Source organism: Balaenoptera musculus, chromosome 11 (genome assembly GCF_009873245.2).
Source record: "Balaenoptera musculus isolate JJ_BM4_2016_0621 chromosome 11, mBalMus1.pri.v3, whole genome shotgun sequence".
Taxonomy (NCBI): domain Eukaryota; kingdom Metazoa; phylum Chordata; class Mammalia; order Artiodactyla; family Balaenopteridae; genus Balaenoptera; species Balaenoptera musculus.
The window spans coordinates 48,382,672-48,409,160 of NC_045795.1; the positions used below are offsets into that span (position 1 = coordinate 48,382,672).

Sequence of the window (26,489 nt, forward strand, 5' to 3'; positions counted from 1 at the left end):
TAGGTCTGACTGGTAATAAAATCTGTACTCTTAACTACTTCACTATAGAGTTACATTGTGGAGAATTCAAAACCAAAGTGGGGAACTTATTTCCAATTATGTTAGCCATGTCAAACAATATTTTTTTAGCAAGAGGACCAATTATTGGGAGTTTATAAGATTAATCTGTTATCAATGAGTTGAAAGAATATGGGGAGAGAGAAAGTAGACAGATGGTTAGTAGGCTGTTTATAGCAGTCTAAATGAACTGATGAGGAACTGAGCTGGGTTGGTAGCAATAAGATTGGAAAGGTGGGAACACAGCACAGAATCCTTTTTAGTTTTGTAACTTGTAACAAAATGACAACCATTTAAATGGAGGGGATGAGGAAGTAAGCAGTGTCAAAGTTGAGCCTGGGTGAAATTTGAGTCTAGGTAACAGTATTGGGGAAGAGAAACTGTTTTGAAGGAAAAGAGAACCCAATTTGGCCCAAGTTCACTGTGCTTGAGTAAATCCAGGTGTCAAAATTATTTGAAATGTAGGTGATTGTGAGACTTGAGATGGAGTTCAGGGATGAGAGATGGAGATTTGGCAGCTATTTGCATGGAAGAGAGGGTCAAAGCTATTTGAGTGAAGTCCCCAAGAAAGAGAATGTAAAAAGAGAAGTTTGAAGACAGAACCTTGGAAAGGCCTACATTGAGGGACTAGGGAGAGAAAGAGCAACCAGTAAAGGAATCAGTAGTGGTTAGAGGTTTAAGAATAAGCCTTTGGATTATGTGATTAGAAAATCTTTGGTCTCCTTTGAGAGAAACATTTGGTAAAAACCAGATGGTCAGGCATTTAAGAATTGAATAGATGCCTAGGGTTTCTTGTACCCAGTTTATACTCTTTCTATTGTGTGACTCTAGAATTTTTCTCTAGAGGAATAGACCCATATTTCATATTGCCTATCTAGCAGACTCACAAGTATTTTAAACTCAAGACCAAAAAGAACATATTATTTCTGTTCCCCAAACCCCAAGCTTGCTCTGTATTTATGTCTCCTACTTGGTTATTAACTCCACTGTTCGCTCATTTGCCCAAAATGGAAATCTAAAATTGATCTGCCACCATCTCCCCTTACCACTAAGAACCTTCCCCTCTCTTTCAAAACCAACATGTGTTTGATTGATTATTGCTATAGACTGAATGTTTGTGTCCCCCTAAAATGTGATGGTATTAGGAGGTGGAGCCTTTGGGAGATGATTATATAGTGAGGGCAGAGCTCTCATGAATGGAATTAATACACTTATAAGAGAGAGCCCGGAAAGTACCTTACCCCTTCCTCCGAATGAGGTTACCACAAAAAGGTGGCCATCTATGAACCAGCACGTGGGTTCTTACCAGACACCAAATATGTCAGTGCCTTGATCTTGGACTTCCCAGCCTCCAGACCTGTGAGAAATAAATTTCTGTTGTTTATAAGTCACCTTGTTTATATGTCACCTGGTCTGGTATTTTTGTTATAGCAGCCCAAACAGACAAAGTTAGAAATTGGTACTGGGAAGTGAGGATAATAAATACCTAAAAATGTGGAAGTGGCTTTGGAACTGGGTGATGGGTAGAGGCTGGAAGAGTCTTGAGCTTCATGCTAGAAAAAGCCTACATTGCCACGAATGGATGGACTATTAAGGGCAATTCTGATGAGAGCCCAGAGAGAAAAGGCGAGAACTGTAGAAAAGCTTCAGTCTTCTTGGAGAATACCTAAGTAATCTTGAACAGAATTTTGATAGAAATGTGGATGCAAAGGGGGCATTCTGATAAGGTCTCATATGGAAATGAGGAACATGTTATTGAACAATGGAGAAAAGGTGATCCTTGTTATAAAGTGGCAAAAACTTGGCTGATTTGTGTTCATGTCTAGTGTTTCGTGGAAGGTGGAACTTGTAATGAAAGTGGATATTTGGCTGAGGAAATATCTAAGCAAAGTTTTGAAGGTACAGCTTAGTCTCTCTTGACTAAGTAAAGTAAGTTTTCTTGACTTATCTCCATTGCCCAGTGGAGCTGTGGGTTGGAGCCGCCCTCATGATCCCAGGCCAGTAAAGCCCAGCTGAGCCACAGGCACCTGACTCTAACCTGTGAGAGCTACTGTGTGGGCTGCTCAAAGCCAAGGGATAAGGCCACCTATAGCCTAGGAGGCCCAACCCCTACCTGGCAAAACTGTGGGGGTGGGACCCAAGCCCCAGTGGGTCTGGAAGGGGTCCACAGCCCATTGTGCCTAGAGGGCAGAGCACAGAGCCAAAGAAGGTTATTATCCAGCATTAATGTTTAGACTTGCTCAGGACCTGTCACTCCTTTCTTTCTTATTTCTCCCTTTAGAGGGGGAATGAGTATCCTATGCCTGTCCCACCATTGTATTTTGGAAGCACGGAACACATTTGATTCCACAGGTTCACAGCTGGAGAGGAATTTGCCTCAGGATGAATCCTGCCTTCAGTCTCACTCATATCTGATTTAGGTGATATTTAGATGAGACTTTGGACTTCAGATTTTTGAGTTGATATTGGAAGGAGTTAAGACTTTTGGGAGTTGTTGGGAATGGAATAAGTGTATTTTTCATGTGAGAGGAACATGAATTGTGGGGGGCCAGAGGTGGAATGCTGTAGACTGAATATTTGTGTCCCCTCAAATTCCTACTGAAACTTAACACCCGGTGTGATGGCATTCGGAGGTAGAGCCGTTGGGTGGTGATTAAATCATAAAGTCAGAGCCTTTATGAATGGGATTAGTATCCTTATAAAAGAGGTTCCAGAGTGGTAGTACTCTTATTATTCCCAGAGAAGCGGTTAACTAATTTGTGAAGTAAAAAGTGGTAGTGCTGTCTGACTGAAAATTGAGTGTCTATAACCATTCATAATTATTGCATTAAATGAATGAATAAATAAACTAATGTATAGCCTAAACTTTTGCCTGTATGATTTTGAATAAACATTCAATGTTTTCTATTTTCCAAATGTAATTTTTAAATTTTCTTTTGAATTCTCTAGTTTAATATGTTAGCTAAGTTATGACATAAAAAATTAAAAACAGAAATTGAGTAAAGCAAGTTTACTTAGCACAGCTTTGCTTTTGTCAATAGGCATGTATTTATGTCCCCTACTTGGTTATTAACTTAAGGCATGATTTTATAGGGACCCCCCTCAAAGATTCTAGCACTCTCCTGACCACATTCTCTTTCTCCTCTTCATTTGCACCTTCTGGATGTGGCAGTAATTTTGAAAACCAACCAAGTGTTGGAGAAAAGGTAATAGAAATAATGAGAATCTGGTTTGAAAAGAATAAGTATTTTATAATCTGTATTATAAATTCTATTAGCCTGGATAAACTGTGTCAAATCTAAAATACCAAGAGGTTTAAGTTTGATACAATTGAAAATGAGTATCACTATTTAAGTAATAATGACATTTTCTTGGTGTTAATTTATCTTCTCAGTATTATCCACTGTGAGACCTAACTTCCTAAGAAAATCTGAAAACTTTATCTACCATTTAAAAGTAATCTTTTAATCCCCTTAACATTTTATAATAGGCTATCATAATGGATTTTCCTAAGCTTTCCATTGATGCAGGTGCCAGTGAACTTAGAGTGCTTTCTCCGATGGTTCCAAGATGGACAGACTCCTAGGCAGTTGAGTAACAGATAGTAATGCTTTGCTTTCTTTTATATCTCTTCTACTTTAATTATTTGTATTATTAGTATTCTCTTCAATATGATGTTTCTTTGTAGAAAGATTTTAAAGTGACTTCATTTTGTGGGGAACAGTTAATCTATATAATATAATCCATAAACTTGTTTAACTAGTTAAATATAACTTCAATATGGTAAAAATAAATGGATAAATGAAGGGCACCTCTGTGAAACACTCTGCATTGTGGTACCTCCCACCTTTTGAGCAGGAGACCTCATGTCCTGTTTAGGACATATGACCTACTTATATGTGGTCTGAGTGAGGATTCTTGTGTCATTTGATATTAAATACTAATAAGGCCTATTTTTCTTATTAAATAATAAATATAAATAGAAGGTTCTTGAATGAACATGTAATGGATAATTTCACTGTTTGTAGAACTGTACCCCAACTCCTTACCCTCAGCTTAGTTGTCCCCAGTACCTGCCTTGGACTGAGAATCTCCCTCATCTCTCTTTATATTTGAGTTTTGGCCAGTGGCCAACATATCTCCTCCTACTACTACATTGTTTGCAGCGCACAGTGGGAGCTCATGGAGGATGGATGACGGTGTGATAGTGTTCTGGAACATAAAACTAAAGGAAAGCCTTGACAAAGATAACTTTAATTTCTTCCATTTTTGACGACCAGATCTATGTTTCAGTTTTGTCAAAGTCACAAGATGTCTGCTATTAGTACTGTTGTTTTTCAGTTTTCTCAACGTCACAAGATAAAGATGTTTGCTATTAGTACTATTGTTTAATATTTTCCTGGAGCTAATTAAAAGTAAAGAAAACAAAATACAAAGGACATCAGCAAGATAGCAGAATATGAGGCTTCTGGCTTTTCTGCCTCCCACAGATGCACTGAATGAACAGCTACATGCAAATCAATTCCTTTGGAGAGAAATATAGAAACTAATTGAGGGACTTCCCTGGTGACACAGTGGTTAAGAATCTGCCTGCCAATGCAGGGGACACAGGTTTGAGCTCTGGTCCGGGAAGATCCCACATGTCGCAGAGCAACTAAGCCTGCACACCACAACTACTGAGCCTGTGCTCTAGAGCCCACGAACCACAACTACCAAGCCCGCATGCCACAACTACTGAAGCCTGTATGCCTAGAGCCTGTGCTCCACAACAAGAGAAGCCACCGCAATGAGAAACCCGCACACTGCAACGAAGAGTAGCCCCCACTTGACGCAACTAGAGAAAGCATGTGTGCAGCAACGAAGACCCAATGCAGCCAAAAATAAATAAATAAATTAATTAAATTAAATTAAAAAAGCTAATTGAGTTACTCTACACATTGGGTGACTGAGAAAATACCTACACTGAAACTTTGAGTAGGAAAGCTAAGATACATTCATGCTGTAAACCTTCTTCTTGCAATCAGGAGGGAACCCCCAACTACCAGCTTCTCCCTGAGGAGTAGAGGGTTTGGACCACATGGCTAGAGCCTCAACTTTTGTGGCTGCTACCTAAGGAACTGGCTCCCAAATTACCTAGCTCTGAGAGCCAGTGGGGATCAGCATTTGTGAGTCCCCCAGGACCACATTAAACAAACAGGTGGTTTTAAACAGAAGTGTAAGTACTTACCATGGCTATACCCCTGGGCTCAACACAGAGGGAACAGGATAAAGCACAAGGTTATTAGTTTCTCCCTGATACTCTCAGTATGAGTTTGACTGCATACTTTTCTAGTTGCTGCCCAAGGATTGAGAGTTTCTAATCAGCTTGTGTCTGGAAGCTGACTGTGCTCCTCCAGGAGCCTGAAAGTGCTGTGAGCACTTCCCTCCCCGTCTCTCCCTTCACTCACTCCAATGATAAAAGTGAGTGTCCAGCTTCTTCCGGGAAGGAGCTTGTCTGTGCATCTAGCACCCCAACTTTTATGACTGCCACTCAAAGGACTGGCTCCCAAATCACCTAGCTTAGAGGGCCAAAAGGGCTTGGCACTTACAAGTCCCCATTCACCACAGAAAACTAGTAGGCAATTTCCAACAGATGTGTGAGCACTTCCTGCCATTGTCTCCCCAGGCTCATCACAGAGGGAGCAGGCAAAAACACAAGTCTCAGTTTTTACCTGGAAGGGATTTAAATATATACTTTTTTAGCTGCTGCCTAATGGTTCTGATTAACCTGCATATGGGAGCTGTTGGAGCACATAATTAAAAGTTCTGTGGGACCCTGAATGGACGTGTGGAAACTTCCTGTGCCTTCTTCTCCTGCCTTACCCCAGTGATAAAACCAAAGGAGATAAGTGATTTACATGTCAGGTAATTCAAAATGCTTGTCATAAAGATGCTCACTGAGGTCAAGAGAGCAATGCATGAGCAAAGTAAGAATTTTAACCGAAAGAGGAAATATAAAAATACTAAAAAGAAATTGTAGAGCTGAAGAATAAGTGAAGTGAAAAACTCAAAAGAGCGGTTCAACAATAGACTCAATCAAACAGAAGAAAGGATCAATGAGCTTGAAGATAACTCACTGGAAGTCATCCATTCGGAGGAGCAAAAAGCAAAAAGAACAAAAAAGAGTGAAAATATGGAGTGGGATGATATATTCAAAGTTCTAAAAGAACTTATGAAAGAAAGAAAACTACCAACCAAGAATACTGTTTCTGGCAAAGTTGTCCTTCAGAATTGAAGGGGAAATAAAGATATTCTTAAACAAACAAAAGCTGAAGGAATTCATCCCCAGTAAACCTGTATTGCAAGAAATGCTAAAGGAGTTCTTTAAGCTGAAATGAAAGGATGCTAATTAGGAATATGAAAACATAAAGGTATAAAACTGTCTGGTAAAGGTAAATATAAAGTTGTATTCAAAATACTCTAATAATGATGGTGGTGTGTAAATCACATATAAATCTGGTATAAAGGTTAAAAGAAAAAAGTATTAAAAATCTCTACAGCTCCAATACTTTTTTAATGGACACATAATAGAAAAAGATGGAATTGTGACATCAAAAACATAAAATGTGGGAACAGAGAGTAAATGTGTGGAGCTTTTGTATGTTATTGAAGTTATCAGCTTAAAATGGACTGTTATAACTATAGGATGTTTTAGGCAAGCCTCAAAGTAAAAATGTATAGTAGATATACAAAAGATAATGAGAAAAGAATCAAAGTGTACCACAGAAAATCATCAAATCATAAAAGATGAGAGAAAGAGAAGAAAATAGGAACAAAGGATCTACAAAATACCCAGAAAAGAATTAACAAAAGAGCAATAGTAAGTCTTTACTTGTTAAAAATTACTTCGGATGTAAATGGACTAATTCTCTAGTTGTAGACTGAAAGTGAAGGGATGGGAAAAGATATTCCACACAAGTGGAAAGCAAAAGAGAGCAGCAAAAGCTATTCTTGTATCATACAAAATAGAATTGAAGTAAAAAAAACTGTAAAAAGAGTCAAGGTTGTTATATAATGATAAAGAGGTCAGTTCATCAAGAGAATTTAGCAGTTGAAAATATTTATGCACTCAATATTGGAGTGTCTAAATTTATAAAGCAAATATTAACAGATTTGAAGGGAGAAATAGACAGCAATACAATAATAATAGGGGATCTCGGTAGTCCACTTTGAACAATGAATAGATCATCCAGACAGAAAATAAGGAAACACTGGACTTAAGTTATACTTTAGATGAAAAGAATCTCACAGACATATACAGAATATCCATCTAACAGCAGCAGAATGCACATTCTTCTCAAATGTACATGGAACATCTTCCAGGATAGATCATATGTTAGACCACAAAACTAGTCTTAACAAATATAAGAAGATTGAAATCATATCAAGCATCTTTTCTGACAGTAGTGGTATGAAACTAGAAATCAATTACAGGAGAAAAACTGGAAAATTCACAAATATGTGGAGATTAAACAACATGCTCCTGAGCAAACAGTTGGTCAAAGAAGATATCAAAAGAGAAGTCAAAAAATATCTTGAGACAAATGAAAATGAAATGCAACATAATAAAATTATGGCATACAGCAAAAGTGATTCTAAGAGGGAAGTTTATAGTGATAAATGTCTACATTAAGAAGAAAGATCTCAAACTAACTTTACTCCAGAAAAAAACTAGAAAAAGAAGAACTACTAAGCCTAAATTTAGTAGAAGGAGGAAATAACACAGATCAGAGCAGAAATAAATGAGAGACTAGAAAGATAATAGAAAAGATCAATGAAACTAAGAGTTGTTTTTTTTGAAAAGATAACAAAAGTGACAAACCTTTAACTAGACTAACAGAAAAAAAGAAAGAAGACTCAAAATCAGAAATGAAAGAGGAAAATTTACTACTGATTACAACTGATGCCTCAGAAATACAAAGGATCATAAGAGACTACTGTGAACAATTATATGCCCCAAAATTGGATAACATAGAAGGTTGGAGAAATTGCTAGAAACATACAACCTTCCAAGACTGAATTGTGAAGAAATAGAAAATTTGAACAGACCAATAACAAGTAAGGTGATTGAATCGGTAATCAAAAATTCCCCCAACAAAGAAAAGTCTAGGACCAGATGGCTTTACTGATGAATTCTACCAAGCAAGTAAAGAATAATTAGTGGTAATTCCTTCTCAAACTCTTTCAAAAAGCTGAAGAGGAGAGAACAATTCCAAACTCATTTTACAAGCCCAGGATTACCTGATACCAAGATCAGAAAAGAACATTACTAGAAAAGAAAAGTACAGGCCAATATCCCTGATGAACATATATGCAAAAATCCTCAACAAAAATACTAGCAAACAGAATCAACAGCACATTAAAAAGGATCATATACCAGGATCAAGTGGAATTTATTCACGAGATGCATGGATGGTTTAACATAAACCATCCATTGATTTGACATTTATAGTCAAATCAATAAACATGATACACCATAATGAAGGGGGAAATAATCATGTTATCATCTCAGTAGATGCAGAGAAAGAATTTGACAAAAGGCAGTACCCTTTGATGACAAAAGCTCTTGACAAATTGGGTATGGAAGGAATGTAGGTCAACAAAATGATAGCCATATATAACAAGCTCACAGTTAACATCATGCTCACTAGTGAAAACTGAAAGCTTTTCATCTAGAATCAGGAATAAGACAAGGGTAGCTGCTCTCATCACTTTAATTCAACATAGTACTGGAAGTTCTAGCCAGGGCAGTTAGGCAAGGAAGATAAATAAAAGCATCCATATCAGAAACGAAGAAGTAAAATTGTCTCTGCAGAATACATGATCTCATATATAGAAAACCCTGAGAATGCAATCAAAAAATTGTTAAGAAATCAGTAAAGTTGCAAGCTACAAAATCAACAAACAGAAATGAGTTGCATTCCTATACATTAACTACAAACTCTCTGGAAAAGAAATTAAGAAAACAATTTAATTTACAGTTGTGTTAATAAAATGCTACATAATAAATTTAACCTAGGAGGTGAAAGATCTGTAAACTTAAAACTATAAAACATTGATGAAAGGAATTGAAGAAGACACAAGTAAGTGGAAAGATATTCCATGTTCATGGATTAGAATTAATATTGTTAAAATATCCATACAAACCAAAATAATCTGTAGATTCAATGCAATCCCTATCAAAATTCCAATGGAATTTTTCACAGAAATAGAAAAAATAGTCCTAAAATTTGTGTGGAATCATATGAAACCCCGAATAGCTAAGCAGTCTTGAGCAAGAAGAGCAAAGTTGGAGGCATTCTACTTCCTGATTTCAAACTATCTTACAAAACTATAGTGATGAAAATGGTATGGTATTGACATAAAAACAGACAAAGATCAATGGACCAGAATAAGGAGACCAGAAATGAACCTACATATATATGGGTCAACTAATCTTTTTTTTTTTTTTGGATTCATTTGTATTCTTTCTTTTTTTTTTTTAACATCTTTATTGGAGTATAATTGCTTCACAACGGTGTGTTGGTTTCTGCTATATAACAAAGTGAATCAGTTATACATATACATATGTTCCCATATCTCTTCCCTCTAGTGTCTCCCTCCCTCCCACCCTCCCTATCTCACCCCTCTAGGTGGTCACAAAGCACCGAGCTGATCTCCCTGTGCTATGTGGCTCCTTCCCACTAGCTAGCTATTTTACATTTGGTAGTGTATATATGTCCATGCCACTCTCTCACCCTGTCACATCTTACCCCTCCCCCTCCCCATATCCTCAAGTCCATTCTGTAGTAGGTCTGTGTCTTTATTCCCGTCTTGCCACTAGGTTCTTCATGACCTTTTTTTTTTTTTCTCCTTAGGTTCCATATACATGTGTTAGCATACTGTATTTGTTTTTCTCTTTCTGACTTACTTCACTCTGTATGACAGACTCTAACTCCATCCACCTCATTACAAATACCTCCATTTCGTTTCTTTTTATGGCTGAGTAATATTCCATTGTATATATGTGCCCCATCTTCTTTATTCATTCATCCAGTGATGGACACTTAGGTTGCTTCCATGTCCTGGCTATTGTAAATAGAGCTGCAATGAACATATTGGTACATGACTCTTTTTGAATTATGGTTTTCTCAGAGTATATGCCCAGTAGTGGGATTGCTGGGTTGTATGGTAGTTCTATTTTTAGTTTTTTAAGGAACCTCCATACTGTTCTCCATAGTGGCTGTATCAATTTACATTCCCACCAACAGTGCAAGAGGGTTCCCTTTTCTCCACACCCTCTCCAGCATTTATTGTTTCTAGATTTTTTGATGATGGCCATTCTGACCGGTGTGAGATGCTATCTCATTGTAGTTTTGATTTGCATTTCTCTAATGATGAATGATGTTCAGCATTCTTTCCTGTGTCTGTTGGCAATCTGTATATCTTCTTTGGAGAAATGTCTATTTAGGTCTTCTGCCCATTTTTGGATTGGGTTGTTTGTTTTTTTGTTATTGAGCTGCATGAGCTGCTTGTAAATTTTGGAGATTAATCCTTCGTCAGTTGCTTCATTTGCAAATATTTTCTCCCATTCTGAGGGTTGTCTTTTCGTCTTGTTTATGGTTTCCTTTGCTGTGCAAAAGCTTTTAAGTTTCACTAGGTCCCATTTGTTTATTTTTGTTTTTATTTCCATTTCTCTAGGAGCTGGGTCAAAAAGGATCTTGCTGTGATTTATGTCATAGAGCGTTCTGCCTATGTTTTCCTCTAAGAGTTTGATAGTGTCTGGCCTTACATTTAGGTCTTTAATCCATTTTGAGTTTATTTTTGTGTATGGTGTTAGGGAGTGTTCTAATTTCATACTTTTACATGTACCTGTCCAGTTTTCCCAGCACCACTTATTGAAGAGGCTGTCTTTTCTCCACTGTATATGCTTGCCTCCTTTATCAAAGATAAGGTGACCATATGTGTGTGGGTTTATCTCTGGGCTTTCTATCCTGTTCCATTGATCTATGTTTCTGTTTTTGTGCCAGCACAAAACTGTCTTGATTACTGTAGCTTTGTAATATAGTCCGAAGTCAGGGAGCCTGATTCCTCCAGCTCCATTTTTCATTCTCAAGATTGCTTTGGCTATTCAGGGTCTTTTGTGTTTCCATACAAATTGTGAAATTTTTTGTTCTAGTTCTGTGAAAAATGCCAGTGGTAGTTTGATAGGGATTGCATTGAATCTATAGATTGCTTTGGGTAGTAGAGTCATTTTCACAATGTTGATTCTTCCAATCCAAGAACATGGTATAACTCTCCCATCTATTTGTATCATCTTTAATTTCTTTCATCAGTGTCTTATAATTTTCTGCATACAGGTCTTTTGTCTCCTTAGGTAGATTTATTCCTAGATATTTTATTCTTTTTGTTGCAATGGTAAATGGGAATGTTTTCTTAATTTCACTTTCAGATTTTTCATCATTAGTGTATAGGAATGCAAGAGATTTCTGTGCATTAATTTTGTATCCTGCTACTTTACCAAATTCATTGATTAGCTCTAGTAGTTTTCTGGTAGCATCTTTAGGATTCTCTATGTATAGTATCATGTCATCTGCAAAGAGTGACAGCTTTACTTCTTCTTTTCCGATTTGGATTCCTTTTATTTCTTTTTCTTCTCTGATTGCTGTGGCTAACACTTCCAAAACTATGTTGAATAATAGTGGTGAGAGTGGGCAACCTTGTCTTGTTCCTGATCTTAGTGGAAATAGTTTCAGTTTTTCACCATTGAGGACAGTGTTGGCTATGGGTTTGTCATATATGGCCTTTATTATGTTGAGGAAAGTTCCGTCTATGCCTACTTTCTGCAGGGCTTTTATCATAAATGGGTGTTGAATTTTGTCGAAAGCTTTCTCTGCATCTATTGAGATGATCATATGGTTTTTCTCCTTCAGTTTGTTAATATGATGTATCACGTTGATTGGTTTGCGTATATTGAAGAATTCTTGCATTCCTGGGATAAACCCCACTTGATCATGGTGTATGATCCTTTTAATGTGCTGTTGGATTCTGTTTGCTAGTATTTTGTTGAGGATTTTTGCATCTATGTTCATCAGTGATATTGGCCTGTAGTTTTCTTTCTTTGTGACATCTTTGTCTGGTTTTGGTATCAGGGTGATGGTGGCCTCGTAGAATGAGTTGAGGAGTGTTCCTCCCTCTGCAATATTTTGGGAGAGTTTGAGAAGGATAGGTGTTAGCTCTTCTCTAAATGTTTGATAGAATTCGCCTGTGAAGCCATCTGGTCCTGGGCTTTTGTTTGTTGGAAGATTTTTAATCACAGTTTCAATTTCAGTGCTTGTGATTGGTCTGTTCATATTTTCTATTTCTTCCTGGTTCAGTCTTGGCAGTTTGTGCATTTCTAAGAATCTGTCCATTTCTTCCAGGTTGTCCATTTTATTGGCATAGAGTTGCTTGTAGTAATCTCTCATGATCGTTTGTATTTCTGCAGTGTCAGTGGTTACTTCTCCTTTTTCATTTCTAATTCTATTGATTTGAGTCTTCTCTCTTTTCCCTTTATGACTCTGGCTAATGGTTTATCAATTTTGTTTATCTTCTCAAAGAACCAACTTTTAAGTTTATTGATCTTTGCTATTGTCTCCTTCATTTCTTTTTCATTTATTTCTGATCTGATCTTTATGATGTCTTTCCATCTGCTAGCTTTGGGGTTTTTTTGTTCTTCTTTCTCTAATTGCTTTAGGTGTAAGGTTAGGTTGTTTATTCAAGATGTTTCCTGTTTCTTGATGTAGGCTTGTATTGCTATAAACTTCCCTCTTAGAACTGCTTTTGCTGCATCCCATAGGTTTTGGGTCGTCGTGTCTCCATTGTCATTTGTTTCTAGGTATTTTTTGATTTCCCCTTTGATTTCTTCAGTGATCACTTCGTTATTAAGTAGTGTATTGTGTAGCCTCCATGTGTTTGTATTTTTTACAGATCTTTTCCTGTAATTGATATCTAGTCTCGTAACGTTGTGGTCGGAAAAGATACTTGATACGATTTCAATTTTCTTAAATTTACCAAGGCTTGATTTGTGACCCACGATATGATCTATCCTGGAGAATGTTCCATGAGCACTTGAGAAGAAAGTTTAATTTGTTGTTTTTTGGTGGAATGTCCTATAAATATCAATTAAGTCCATCTTGTTTAATGTATCATTTAAAGCTTGTGTTTCCTTATTTATTTTCATTTTGGATGATCTGTCCATTGGTGAAAGTGGGGTGTTAAAGTCCCCTACTATGATTGTGTTACTGTCGATTTCCCTTTTTATGGCTGTTAGTATTTGCCTTATGTATTGCGGTGCTCCTATGTTGGGTGCATAAATATTTACAATTGTTATACCTTCTTCTTGGATTGATCCCTTGATCATTATATAGTGTCCTTCTTTGTCTCTTGTAATAGTCTTTATTTTAAAGTGTATTTTGTCTGATATGAGAATTGCTACTCCAGCTTTCTTTTGATTTCCATTTGCATGGTATATCTTTTTCCATCCCCTCACTTTCAGTCTGTATGTGTCCCTAGGTCTGAAATGGGTCTCTTGTAGACAGCATATATAAGGGTCTTGTTTTTGTTTCCATTCAGCCAGCCTGTGTCTTTTGGTGGGAGCATTTAATTCTTTTACATTTAAGGTAATTATCGATATGTATGTTCCTATTCCCATTTTCTTAAATGTTTTGGGTTTGTTATTGTAGGTGTTTTTCTTCTCTTGTGCTTCTTGCCTAGAGAAGTTCCTTTAGCATTTGTTGTAAAGCTGGTTTGGTGGTGCTGAACTCTCTCAGCTTTGCTTGTCTGTAAAGGTTTTAATTTCTCCATCAAATCTGAATGAGATCCTTGCTGGGTAGAGTAATCTTGGTTGTAGGTCTTTCTCCTTCATCACTTTAAGTATATCCTGCCACTCCCTTCTGGTTTGCAGAGTTCCTGCTGAAAGATCAGCTGGTAACCTCATGGGGATTCCCTTGTGTGTTATTTGTTTTTTTTCCCTTGCTGTTTTTAATATGTTTTCTTTATATTTAGTTTTTGATAGTTTGATTAATATGTGTCTTGGCGTGTTTCTCCTTGGATTTATCCTGTATGGGACTCTCTGTGCTTCCAGGACTTGATTAACTATTTCCTTTCCCATATTAGGGAAGTTTTCAACTATAATCTTTTCAAATATTTTCTCAGTCCCTTTCTTTTTCTCTTCTTCTTCTGGGACCCCTGTAATTCGAATGTTGGTGCGTTTAATGTTGTCCCAGAGGTCTCTGAGACTGTCCTCAGTTCTTTTCATTCTTTTTTCTTTATTCTGCTCTGCAGTAGTTATTTCCACTATTTTATCTTCCAGGTCACTTATCCGTTCTTCTGCTACAGTTATTCTGCTATTGATCCTTTCTACAATATTTTAAATTTCATTTATTGTGTTTTTCATCATTGCTTGGTTCCTCTTTAGTTCTTCTACATCCTTGTTAAATGTTTCTTGCATTTTGTCTATTTTATTTCCAAGATTTTAGATCATCTTTACCATCATTATTCTGAATTCTTTTTCAGGTAGACTGTCTATTTCCTCTTCATTTGTTAGGTCTGGTGTGTTTTGACCCTGCTCCTTCACCTGCTGTGTGTTTTTCTGTCTTTTCATTTTGCTTATCTTACTGTGTTTGGGGTCTCCTTTTCACAGGCTGCAGGTTTGTAGTTCCCGTTCTTTTTGGTATCTGTCCCCAGTGGCTAAGTTTGGTTCAGTGGGTTGTGTAGGCTTCCTGGTGGAGGGGACTAGTGCCTGTGTTCTGGTGGATGAGGCTGGATCTTGTCGTTCTGGTGGGCACGTCCACATTTGTTGGTGTGTTTTGGGGTTTCTGCGGCCTTATTATGATTTTAGGCAGCCCCTCTGCTAATGGATGGGGCTGTGTTCCTGTCTTGCTAGTTGTTTAGCATAGGGTGGCCAGCCCTGTAGCTTGCTGGTTGTTGAGTGAAGCTGGGTCTTGATGTTGAGATGGAGATCTCTGAGAGATTTTCGCCGTTTCCTCTTACGTGGAGCTGGGAGGTCTCTTGTGGACCTGTGTCCTGAAGTTGGCTCTCCCACCTCAGAGGCACAGCCCTGATGCCTGGCTGGAGCACCAAGAGCCTTTCATCCACATGGCTCAGAATAAAAGGGAGAAAAAATAGAAAGAAAGAAAGAGGATAAAATAAAATAAAATAAAGCTATTATAATAAAAGGCAAGGAGAAAATTTATGAAGAAAAAAATTTTTTTTTTAATTTTTTAAAATAAAAAAATTATTAAGAAAAAAAGTTTTTAATTTTTTAAAATAAAAAATAAGGGAAAAATTATTACGAAAAAATTTATGAAGAAAAAAATTTTTTAAGTAAAGAAAAAAAAAACGGACAGACCGAACCCTAGGATAAATGGTGAAAGCAAAGCTATACAGACAAATCTCACCCAGAAGCATACACATATACACTCACAAAAAAAGGAAAAGGGGAAAAATTAATATATCCTGCTCCCAAAGCCACCTCCTGAATTTGGGATGATTCGTTGTCTATTCAGGTATTCAACAGATGCAGGTACATCAAGTTGTTTGTGGAGCTTTAATCCGCTGCTTCTGAGGCTGCTGGAAGAAATTTCCCTTTCTCGTCTTTGTTCATACAGCTCCCGGGGTTCAGCTTTGGATTTGGACCCGCCTCTGTATGTAGGTCACCTGAGGGCCTCTGTTCTTCACTCACACAGGACAGGGTTAAAGGAGCAGCTGCTTCGGGGACTCTGCCTCACTCAGGCCAGGGGAGGGAGGGGTACGGATGCGGGGCGAGCCTGCGGCGGCAGAGGCCGGCATGACGTTGCAGCAGCCTGAGGCGCGCCATGCGTTCTCCTGGGGAAGTTGTCCCTGGATCACGGGACCCTGGCACTGGCGGGCTGCACAGGCTCCCGGGAGGGGGGGTGTGGATAGTGACCTGTGCTGGCACACAGGCTTCTTGGCGGCAGCAGCAGCCTTAGCGTCTCATGCCCGTCTCTGGGGTCCACGCTGATAGCCGCAGCTCACGCCCGTCTCTGGAGGTCGTTTAGGTGGCGCTCTGAATCCCCTCTCCTTGCGCGCCGCGAAACAAAGAGGTGAGAAAAAGTCTCTTGCCTCTTCGGCAGCTGCAGTTTTTCCTGGACTCCTTCCTGGCTAGCTGTGGTGCGCTAACCCCTTCAGGCTGTGTTCACGCCGCCAACCCCAGTCCTCTCCCTGCGATCCGACCAAAGCCCGAGCCTCAGCTCCCAGCCCCCGCCCGCCCCAGCAGGTGAGCAGACAAGCCTCTCGGGCTGGTGAGTGCTGCTCGGCACCGATCCTCTGTGCGGGAATCTCTCTGCTTTGCCCTCTGCACCCCTGTGGCTGCGCTCTCCTCCATGGCTCCGAAGCTTCCCCCCTCTGCCACCCGTAGTCTCCGCCCACGAAGGGGCTTCCTAGTGTGTGGAAACCTTTCTTCCTTCACCGCTCCCTCCCACTGGTGCAGGTCCCGTCCCTATTCTTTTGTCTCTGTTATTTCTTTTTTCTTTTGCCCTACCCAAATACGTGGGCAGTTTCTTGCCTTTTGGGAGGTCTGACGTCTTCTGCCAGCGTTCAGTGGTTGTTCTGTAGGAGCAGTTCCACGTGTAGATGTATTTCTAATGTATATGTGGGAAGGAAGGTGATCTCCGCGTCTTACTCTTCCGCCATCTTGCCCAGACCCCCTCAACTAATCTTAAACAAAGGCATCAAGAATACACAATGGGAAAAGGATAGTCTCTTCAGTAAATTGTCTTGGAGAACTAGATGTCCACATGGAAAAGAATGAAATTGGATCCTTAACTCACACCATACACAAAAATCAACTCAAAATGGATTAAAGACTTAAATGTAAGACCTGAAACTGTAAAACTTCTGGAAGAAAACATAGAGGAAAAGTTCCTTAAGATTGATCTTGTCAATGATTTTTTTTTTGGATCTGACACCAAAAGCAGAGGCAACGAGCGTAAAAATGAAGAAGTAGGGCTACATCAAACTAAATTGTTTCTGCATAGCAAGGGAAACAATCAATAAAATGAAAGGCAGCCTACAGAATGAGAGAAAATATTTGTAAACATAGATCCAATAAGCAGTTAATGTCCAAAATATGTAAGGAACTCTTACAAGTAACAGCCAGAAAAAAGGTTTAAGTTAAAAATGTGAAGTTTTTCTAAAGAAAATGTGTGGCCATCGGATATATGAAAAGATCCTTCACCTCGCTAATCATCAGGGAAATGTAAAACCACAGTTAACTATCTATCACTTCACACCTGTTAGGATGGCTCTTATCAAAAAGTCAAAAGATAATAGATGTTGGTGAGGATGTAGATACACTGGAAACTTGTACACTGTAGGTGGGAGTGCAAAATGATGCAGCTGCTATGGGAAACAGTATGGAGGTTCTTCAAAAAATAAAAATAGAACTACCATATGATTCAGCCATCCCACTTCTGGGTATTTATCCAAGAGAACTGAAATCGGGATCTCAAAGACACATTAGTACTCCCACGTTTATAGCAGCACTATTCGTAATAGCCAAGATATGGAAACAACATGTGTCCATTGATGGATGAGTAAATAAAGAAAACGTATAATGGAATACTATTGAGCCTTAAATAAGAAGGAAGTTCTGCAATATGCAACAACATGGATGAACCTGGAGGACATTATGCTAAGTGAAAGAAGCCAGTCACAGATGGACAAATAGTATGTGATTCCACTTATATGTGGTATCTACAGTAGTCATATTCATAGCATCAAAGAATGGAATGGTTTCCAGGGGCAAGGGAAATGGTGAAGTGGGGAGTTATAAATTAGCAAGCATAAGTTTTTAATGAAGAAAGATGAGTAAATAATAGAGATCTGCTCTACAATATTGTACCTATAGTCAACAATGCTGTATCATGCACTTTAAAAAATTGTCAAGAGGGTAGATCTCATGTTAAGTATTCTTACCGCAATATAAAAAAATAATAAATTAAAAAAAAAAAAAGACTGAAAATGGACTTCCCTGGTGGCGCAATGGTTAAGAATCCGCCTGCCAACACAGGGGACATGGGTTCAAGCCCTGGTCCGGGAAGATCCCACATGCCATGGAGCAACTAAACCCATGCACCACAACTACTGAGCCTGTGCTCTAGGGCCTGTGAGCCACAACTGCTGAGCCCCTGTGTGCCACAACTACTGAAGCCCTCAGGCCTAGAGCCTGTGCTCCACAACAAGAGACACCACCATTATGAGAAGCCCATGCACTGTAACAAAGAGTAGCCCCCACTCTCTGCAACTAGAGAAAGCCTGCACGCAGCAATGGAGACCCAATGCAGCCAAAAAAAAAAGACCAAAAATGAATTAACTAAGCATTAACTCAAGAAGAGAAAGATTAGCTCAACAAAGAATGCCCAAAGAAAGTAGAAGAAAGGAAAGATTAAAGTGCAGCTATCAATTATACAGAATTCAAAAGAATAAAAGAGAAGACTCAAGCTCTGGTTGTTTAAAAAGCGCTGACAAGATAAATGAGGGGAAAAAGGTATAAACAAATTAAGAGTAAAAGAAACATAATGAGAAATGTAGTAGATGCACTAGAATTCTTTTTTTTGTATTCTCACTTTTATTATTTACAAATTTGAAATTTATTACAAGAAAAATTCTAAGTTTGTTTCATGATGAATTGTAGAAAATAAGCAACAAATTTGTATTTGTGCAAAACTTATATAGAATGCTTCTACATACATGATTCATAATTTTCTATCAATTTTACTAATTTATGTTTTTGTTAAATAATATTTTCAATTTTTTGTTTTTTAATTATGAGAAATTTCCAATTTAGAGAAAAAATGAAATACCTATATACTCATTGCCTGGACTTAGCGGACATTAACATTTTATTCTATTTGCTTCTGGTTGCTTCATTTTTTTAAGAAGTATAGTTGATTTACAATATTTTATTAGTTTTAGGTATACAACATAGTGATTCAGTATTTTTATAGATAACAGTCCTTTTAAATTACTATAAAATATTAGCTATATTCCATGTGCTGTATAATATATCCTTGTAGCTTATTTACTTTACACATAGTAGTTTGTGCCTCTTTAGAATTCTTAAATATTTGACAAAATTGGAAAATCCTCCCTTAAGCAAACTTTCCAAAAAAGGAGAACATTCTATATTTCGCTTTATGAGGCTGTTTTAATCTTGATGTCAAAAACAGACAAAGACAAAAGTAGAAATGGAAGTTGTAGAGCAATCTTATCTGTAAACACATATATGAACCAGTCTTAACAATTATTAATAAACTGAATGCAACAACATACTTTAAAGAAAAAAATCTTATGACATGAACCCAGAATGCAAATATGGTTTATCATTAATTAAATCCATTAATACAACCTACTCAATTCACATATTTAAAAAAAAAAACCTTATGTTTACCTCAGTATACAGAAAAGCCTTTGATAAAATTCAACACCACTTCAGGTTTAACAACAACAACAACAAAAATTCTCTTCATTAACTGGTAACAGAAGGAAAACAATTTTTTGTTACCTTTCAATGATCTCTACCAAAAAAATGCATATATGTTTGACTTTATAGTCAAATAGTAGAATCATTCTCTTTAAAATTAGAAAAAAAGTCACGATAATGCCTTCTATTCAATATTATACCTGTCCTAGCCAGCATAATAAAAGAAGACATAAGGATTAGAAATAGAGAAATAGAAAGCTATCAATGAACACACACACACAAACACGAGGAAGTACACTAAATGTGAAGTGAAATGCAAAACAATGCCTTGGCCAAGGATATAGAGCTGGTGAGGAGCAGAGCCAGGAATTCACATTTCATTTGGGTCCAAAGTCTGGAGTCAACAACTTCTAATCTACTGTCTAGTGACCCACTTCAACTGTAATACAAAATGCAGTATTATTCCTCATAAATTTCCTTGCCAAAGTATTACCCAAATTAATATATATGTGTGTGTGTGTATACATATATATATATATATATATATATATATATTAGCAACATTTCAAAATCTTCCTTTAGATTTTGTTCTTCCTGTTTTTACATTTTTTCCACTCTTTCAATATGATAAAAAGTGCACAGTGAATATTCTTGGTCTTTGTATGTATAAGTTAGTCGCTTTAAAAAATTTTTTTTAATTTTTATGTTTTATAATTTTTATTGGAGTACAGATGCTTTACAACGTTGTATTAGTTTCTACTGTATAGCAAAGTGAATCAGCTATACATATACATATGTCCCCTCTTTTTTGGATTTCCTTCCCATTTAGGTCACCACAGAGCACTGAGTAGAGTTCCCTGAGCTATACAGTGTGTTCTCATCAGTTATCTATTTTATACACAGTATCAGTAGTGTATATATATCAATCCCAATCTCCCAGTTCATTCCACCCCCACTTCCCCCCTTGGTGTCCATACGTTTGTTCACTATGTCTGTGTCTCTATTTCTGTTTTGCAAATAAGATCATGTATACCATTTTTCTAGATTCCACATATATGCGTTAATATACGATATTTGTTATTCTGTTTCTGACTTAGTTCACTCTGTATGACACTCTCTAGGTCCATCCACATCTCTACAAATGACCCAATTTCATTCCTTTTTGTGGCTGAGTAATATTCCATTTTATATATGTACCACATCTTCTTTATTCCTCTGTTGATGGACACTTAGGTTGCTTCCATGTCCTGTCTATTGTAAATAGAGCTGCAGTGAACATTTTGGTACATGACTCTTTTTGAATTATCGTTTTCTCAGGGTATATGCCCAGTAGTGGGATTGCTGGGTCATATGGTAGTTCTATTTTTAGTTTTTTAAGGAACCTCCATACTGTTCTCCATAGTGGCTGTATCAATTTACATTCCCACAAACAGCATAGGAGGGTTCCCTTTTCTCCACACCCTCTCCAGCATTTATTGTTTGCAGACTTGTTAATGATGGCCATTCTGACTGGTGCGAGGTGATACCTGGTTGTAGTTTTGATTTTCATTTCTCTAGTAATTAGTAATGTTGAGCATTTTTTCATGTGTTTGTTGGCCGTCTGTATGTCTTCTTTGGAGAAATGTCTATTAAGGTCTTCTGCCCATTATTTGATTGAGCTGCTTGTATATTTTGGAGATTAATTCTTTGTCAGTTGCTTCATTTGCAAATATTTTCTCCCATTCTGAGGGTAGTCTTTTCGTCTTGCTTATGGTTTCCTTTGCTGTGCAAAGCTTTTAATTAGGTCCCATTTGTTTATTTTTGTTTTTGTTTTCATTATTCCAGGAGGTGGATCGAAGAAGATCTTGCTGCAATTTATGTCAAAGAGTGTTGTGCCTATGTTTTCCTCTAAGAGTTTTATAGTGTCTGGCCTTACATTTAGGTCTTTAATCCATTTTGAGTTTATTTTTGTGTATGGTGTTAGGGAGTGTTCTAATTTCATTCTTTAATGTGGAGCTGTCCAGTTTTCTGAGCATCACTTATCGAAGAGGCTGTTTTTTCTCCATTGTATATTCTTGCCTCCTTTGACATAGCTTAGGTGACCATAGGTGCCTGGGTTTATCTCTGGGCTTTCTATCCTGTTCCATTGATCTATATTTCTGTTTTTGTGCCAGTACCATGCTGTCTTGATTACTGTAGCTTTGTAGTATAGTCTTAAGTCAGGGAGCCTGATTCCTCCAGCTCCGTTTTTCTTTCTCAAGATTGCTTTGGCTATTTGGGGTCTTTTGCGTTTCCATAAATATCGTAAAATTTTCTGTTCTAGTTTTGTGGAAAATGCCATTGGTAATTTGATAGGGATTGCATTGTTTCTGTAGGTTGTTTTTGGTAGTATAGTTATTTTCACAAAATTGATTCTTCCAATCCAAGAACATGGTATATCTCTCCATCTGTTTCTGTCATCTTTGATTTCTTTCATCGGCATCTTATAATTTTCTGAGTACAGGTCTTTTGCCTCCTCAGGGAGGTTTATTCCTGGGTATTTTATTCTTTTTGTTGCAATCGTAAATAAGATTGTTTTCTTAATTTCTCTTTTTGATCTTTCATTGTTAGTGTATAAAAATGCAATAGATTTTTATGTATTAATTTTGTATCCTGCAACTTTACTAAATTTATTGATTAGCTCTAGTAGTTTTCTGGTAGCATCTTTAGGGCTTTCTGTGTATATAGTACCATGTCATCTGCAAACAGTGACAGTTGTACTTCTTCTTTTCCAATTTGGGTTCCTTTTATTTCTTTTTCTTTTCTGATTGCCGTGGCTAGCACTTACAAGACTATGTTGAATAACAGTCGTGAAAGTGGATACCCTTGTCTTGTTCCTGATCTTAGAGGAAATGCTTTCACTTTTTCACCATTGAGAATAACGTTTGCTGTGGGTTTTCCATATGTGGCCTTTATTATGTTGAGCTAGGTTCCCTCTCTGTCTACTTTCTGGAGAGTTTTTATCATATATCGGTGTTGAATTTTGTCGAAAGCTTTTTCTGCATCTATTGAGATGATCATATGGTTTTTATTCTTCAATTTGTTAATATGGTGTATCACATTGATCGATTTGCATATATTGAAGAATCCTTGCATCCCTGGGATAAATCCCACTTGATCATGGTGTATGATCCTTTTAATGTGTTGTTGGATTCTGTTTGCTGGTGTTTTGTTGAGGGTTTTTGCATCTATGTTCATCAGTGATATTGGCCTGCAGTTTTCCTTTTTGTGATATCTTCGTCTGGTTTTGGTATCAGGGTGATGGTGGCCTCATAGAATGAGTATGGGAGTGTTGCACCCTCTGCAATTGTTTGGAACAGTTTGAGCAGGATAGGCTTTAGCTCTTCTCTAAATGATTGATAGAATTCGCCTGGAAAGCCATCTGGTGCTGGACTTTCGTTTGTTGGAAGATTTTTAATTACAGTTTCAATTTCATTACTTCTGATTGGTCAGTTCATATTTTCTGTTTCTTCTTGATACAGTGTTCAAGGTTGTACTTTTCTAAGAATTTGTCCATTTCTTCCAGGTTGTTCATTTTACTAGCATATAGTTGCTTGTAGAAGTCTCTTATAATTCCTTGTATTTCTGTGATGTCAGTTGTAACTTCTCCTTTTTCATTTCTAATTTTTTTGATTTGAGTCCTCTCCCTTCTTTTCTTGATGAGTCTGGTTAAAGGTTTATCAATTTTTGTTTATCTTCTCAAAGAACCAGCTTTTAGTTTTATTCATCTTTGCTATTGTTTTCTTCATTAGGTTAGTTTCTTGTAAGTTTATTTTCTTTGTATACATTCAAATGAGTGGGATTAATAGGTCAAAAATTGTGGCTATGGCTATTGAAATATATTGGCAAATTTTATTCTAAAGCGATTTGTAGTGATCATGGAAAGGTATATGATTATAAGTGTGTTTCTAATTATACAGTTAACTCTTGGATTAAGAGCTTCTTTAAATGGTGCTTATATTCGATAGTGGTTGTTCTACTAATTTATTAATATGGTATATGTAAGTCTTTTTTAAAAAAACTAGGTTTTGTATTACAAAATAAGTTGCTGATAGTTTTATTTGTATTTTAGCTATATTACTTATTTTTTAGTATACATGTAACTATTATTATTGAAGTTAGAAGTCAGGGGCTAACTCATATAATTCTAACGTTTTATATGTTTAAAATTTTCATGATAAAAAACCTCTGAGAAATTTTTTTCAAATCACTTGAATTAATAATGGTTAAAAGGTAAAGCTATATAAGCAAAAGAGTCCTTTAATTTTTTAAAAATAATTTCAAATTTTCACGTGGTGAAATATTTTGCTGCCTTTGGTTTACCTCAGAATTAGAAAAAGAGATCAAGTCACACTATGTCCACCATATACCGAAGAGGCAGTACAGCCTAGTGGATAAGACCATACAATTAGGGAGAAAACTGCCTGCATTTAAATCCCAGCTCTGTCACATAGTAGCTCTGGGACTTTAAATAAATTACTTTACTTTTCTAAGCTTTCCTTTTCTCTCTAAAAGTGCTCATACTGAGGTTGTTGGGAAGACTATATAAGCTGTGTGCATAAGGTACTTAGAATAGTATTTGGCTCATAGTCAGCACTGAATAAGACTTAGCTGTTATTATGGCAAAAGTACTGGATATATATTAGATACGTACTGACTGGTAATAGAATAGATATTATAGTAAACCTCTACTCCACTTCTGCTCCATCATACTTTTCTTATTTTTAATTTTGGAGCATTTTATAACCAGAGTGATTGATGTTTCTGTTTTGTTCCTTTGTTTCTGGGTAGGTGGAAACATAACATGTTCAACATGTACAGAGAAGAGGTGGGCAAAAAAGATATAAAAGAGCTACTTCTCGGATTTTGGCTTGAACTTTCTCTCCTTATACACTCAAATTGTATTCTTTTATTTTCCTGTTATTTATTTTCCAGATTAAATGCATTTATGGAAAAAGGAAAATTGAATAGTAAGATGATAGCAGAATATTGTAATACGGCAGTGGATTCCTCAGTGGAAAACAACATGTATGTAAACAAAGTGTGGGTTCAGTGTGAGAATGAAAGTTGTTTGAAATGGAGATTTTTGTCAAGTGAGGATGCAGCCAAAGTTGATCACAATGAACCATGGTACTGCTTCATGAACACTGATTTAAGGTACAATAAGTGCTCTGTCTCTGAAGAAGACTTTCCTGAAGAGTCTCAGCTTCATCAAAGTGGATTTAAGATCGTCTATTCACAGCTCCCTCTTGGAAGCCTGGTTTTGGTAAAATTACAGACTTGGCCAAGGTAAGATTTTTGTTGCTGTTTTATAATAAACTATTGAGGTATAGTCTTGCTAAGTTTATTAACTTTCAAAACTTTTCAAAGAATCAACTTCTTCCCTATTGTTGTCTAACTTCTTATTTATTATTTTTTGATCTCATTGTTATTCTTTCCCTGACTTCTTTGGGTTTAATTCTTGTTCTTCTAGTTTCTTAAACTGGAAACTTAGATAACTGACTCATATCTGTTTCCCTCCTTATATGAGCAATTAAAGCTATGGATTTCTCTTATTAAGTACTTCTTCAGTTATATCTCACAAATTTTAATATGTTGTATTTTATTACTATTCAGTTTGTGATTTCTTCTTTGAAATGAGTTATTAGAAGTGTGTTTTTAAATTATAAAATATGCAGGATTCTAAAAATGTCTTATTGTTATTGATTCCTAATTTAACTGTTGTAGTCTGTTTCATTGAATCTTGATTTATGGCACAGGATGACCTATCCTGAAAAAAATTTATATTCTGTAACTGTTGCCTAGATGCCTAAAAGATTTTTTTCTTTTTCTTTAGATAGTTGTATATTTACTGCTGTATGGCTCAGTTTTTCCTGTTCTGAGTTTATTTCCCAAGTATGCAATGTGCATTTTCAGTGTATGGTTTCAAATTTTTTATTTCAATAACATTTTTTTTTAAATTTTAAGCAGTTTATTCAGTTGCATTGCTTTGATTTTATTTTGGGACTTCTGTAGTACTTATAGTGAATCTTCTTTGGTTAGCCTTGGTATTACTTTTTTCTTCCACTGTTATCATCTTTTCATTTTTTTAATTTAAATATTTTTCCCTTTCCATCTTTTATTTTTCTGAAGGAGTTACAAATTGAGCTTATTTTTTCTGTGTTCCTTCCAGTTTAGTCTTTATTGAAAACTTTATAATTTCTTTCATGAGTTTTGATGCCTCTCTTTTTATTTTTCTTAATTTTTAAATTATTTTAAACATCTTTACTGGAGTATAATTGCTTTACAATGTTGTGTTAGTTTTTGCTGTATAACAAAGTAAATCAGCTCTATGTATACATATATCCCCATATGCACTCCCTCTCGCGTCTCCCTCCCACCCTCCATATCCCACCCCTCTAGGTGCTAACAAAGCACCAGGGTGATCTCCCTGTGCTGTGCGGCTGCTTCCCACTAGCTACCTATTTTACATTTGGTAGTGTATATATGTCAGTGCCACTCTCTCACTTCTTCCTAACTTACCCTTACCCCTCCCCATGTCCTCACGTCCATTCTCTATGTCTGCATCTTTATTCCTGTCCTGCCCTTAGATTGTTCAGAACCTTTTTTTTTTTTTTTTAGATTCTGTATATATGTGTTAGCATGCAATATTTGTTTTTCTTTTTCTGACTTACTTCACTCTGTATGACAGACTCTAGGTCCATCCACCTCACTACAAATAACTCAATTTTGTTTCTTTTTATGGCTGAGTAATATTCCATTGTATATATGTGTGCCACATCTTCTTTATCCATTCATCTGTCAGTAGACACTTAGGTTGCTTCCATGTCTTGCTTATTGTAAATAGTGCTGAAATGGACATCGTGGTATATGACTCTTCCTGAATTATGGTTTTCTCAGGGTATATGCC

General features: G+C 36.7%; 1 protein-coding gene across 5 annotated transcripts in view; it reads left to right on the forward strand.

The window, feature by feature from the left end:
* ZCWPW2 (zinc finger CW-type and PWWP domain containing 2) overlaps positions 1–26,489 on the forward strand; it is a 140,137-nt gene that overhangs the window by 37,061 nt on the left and 76,587 nt on the right. For 2 of the 5 annotated variants that reach the window (XM_036869969.1, XM_036869970.1), the window contains exons 2-3: positions 24,371–24,407; positions 24,515–24,868. In XM_036869969.1, coding sequence (XP_036725864.1) covers positions 24,528–24,868 — 341 coding nt within the window. In that variant the 5' untranslated portion in view covers positions 24,371–24,407; positions 24,515–24,527. Of the gene's footprint in view, positions 1–4,622; positions 4,635–7,503; positions 7,506–24,370; positions 24,408–24,514; positions 24,869–26,489 lie in introns of those variants that run through there. The other 3 variants (XM_036869968.1, XM_036869973.1, XM_036869971.1) reach the window with 2 other exon arrangements.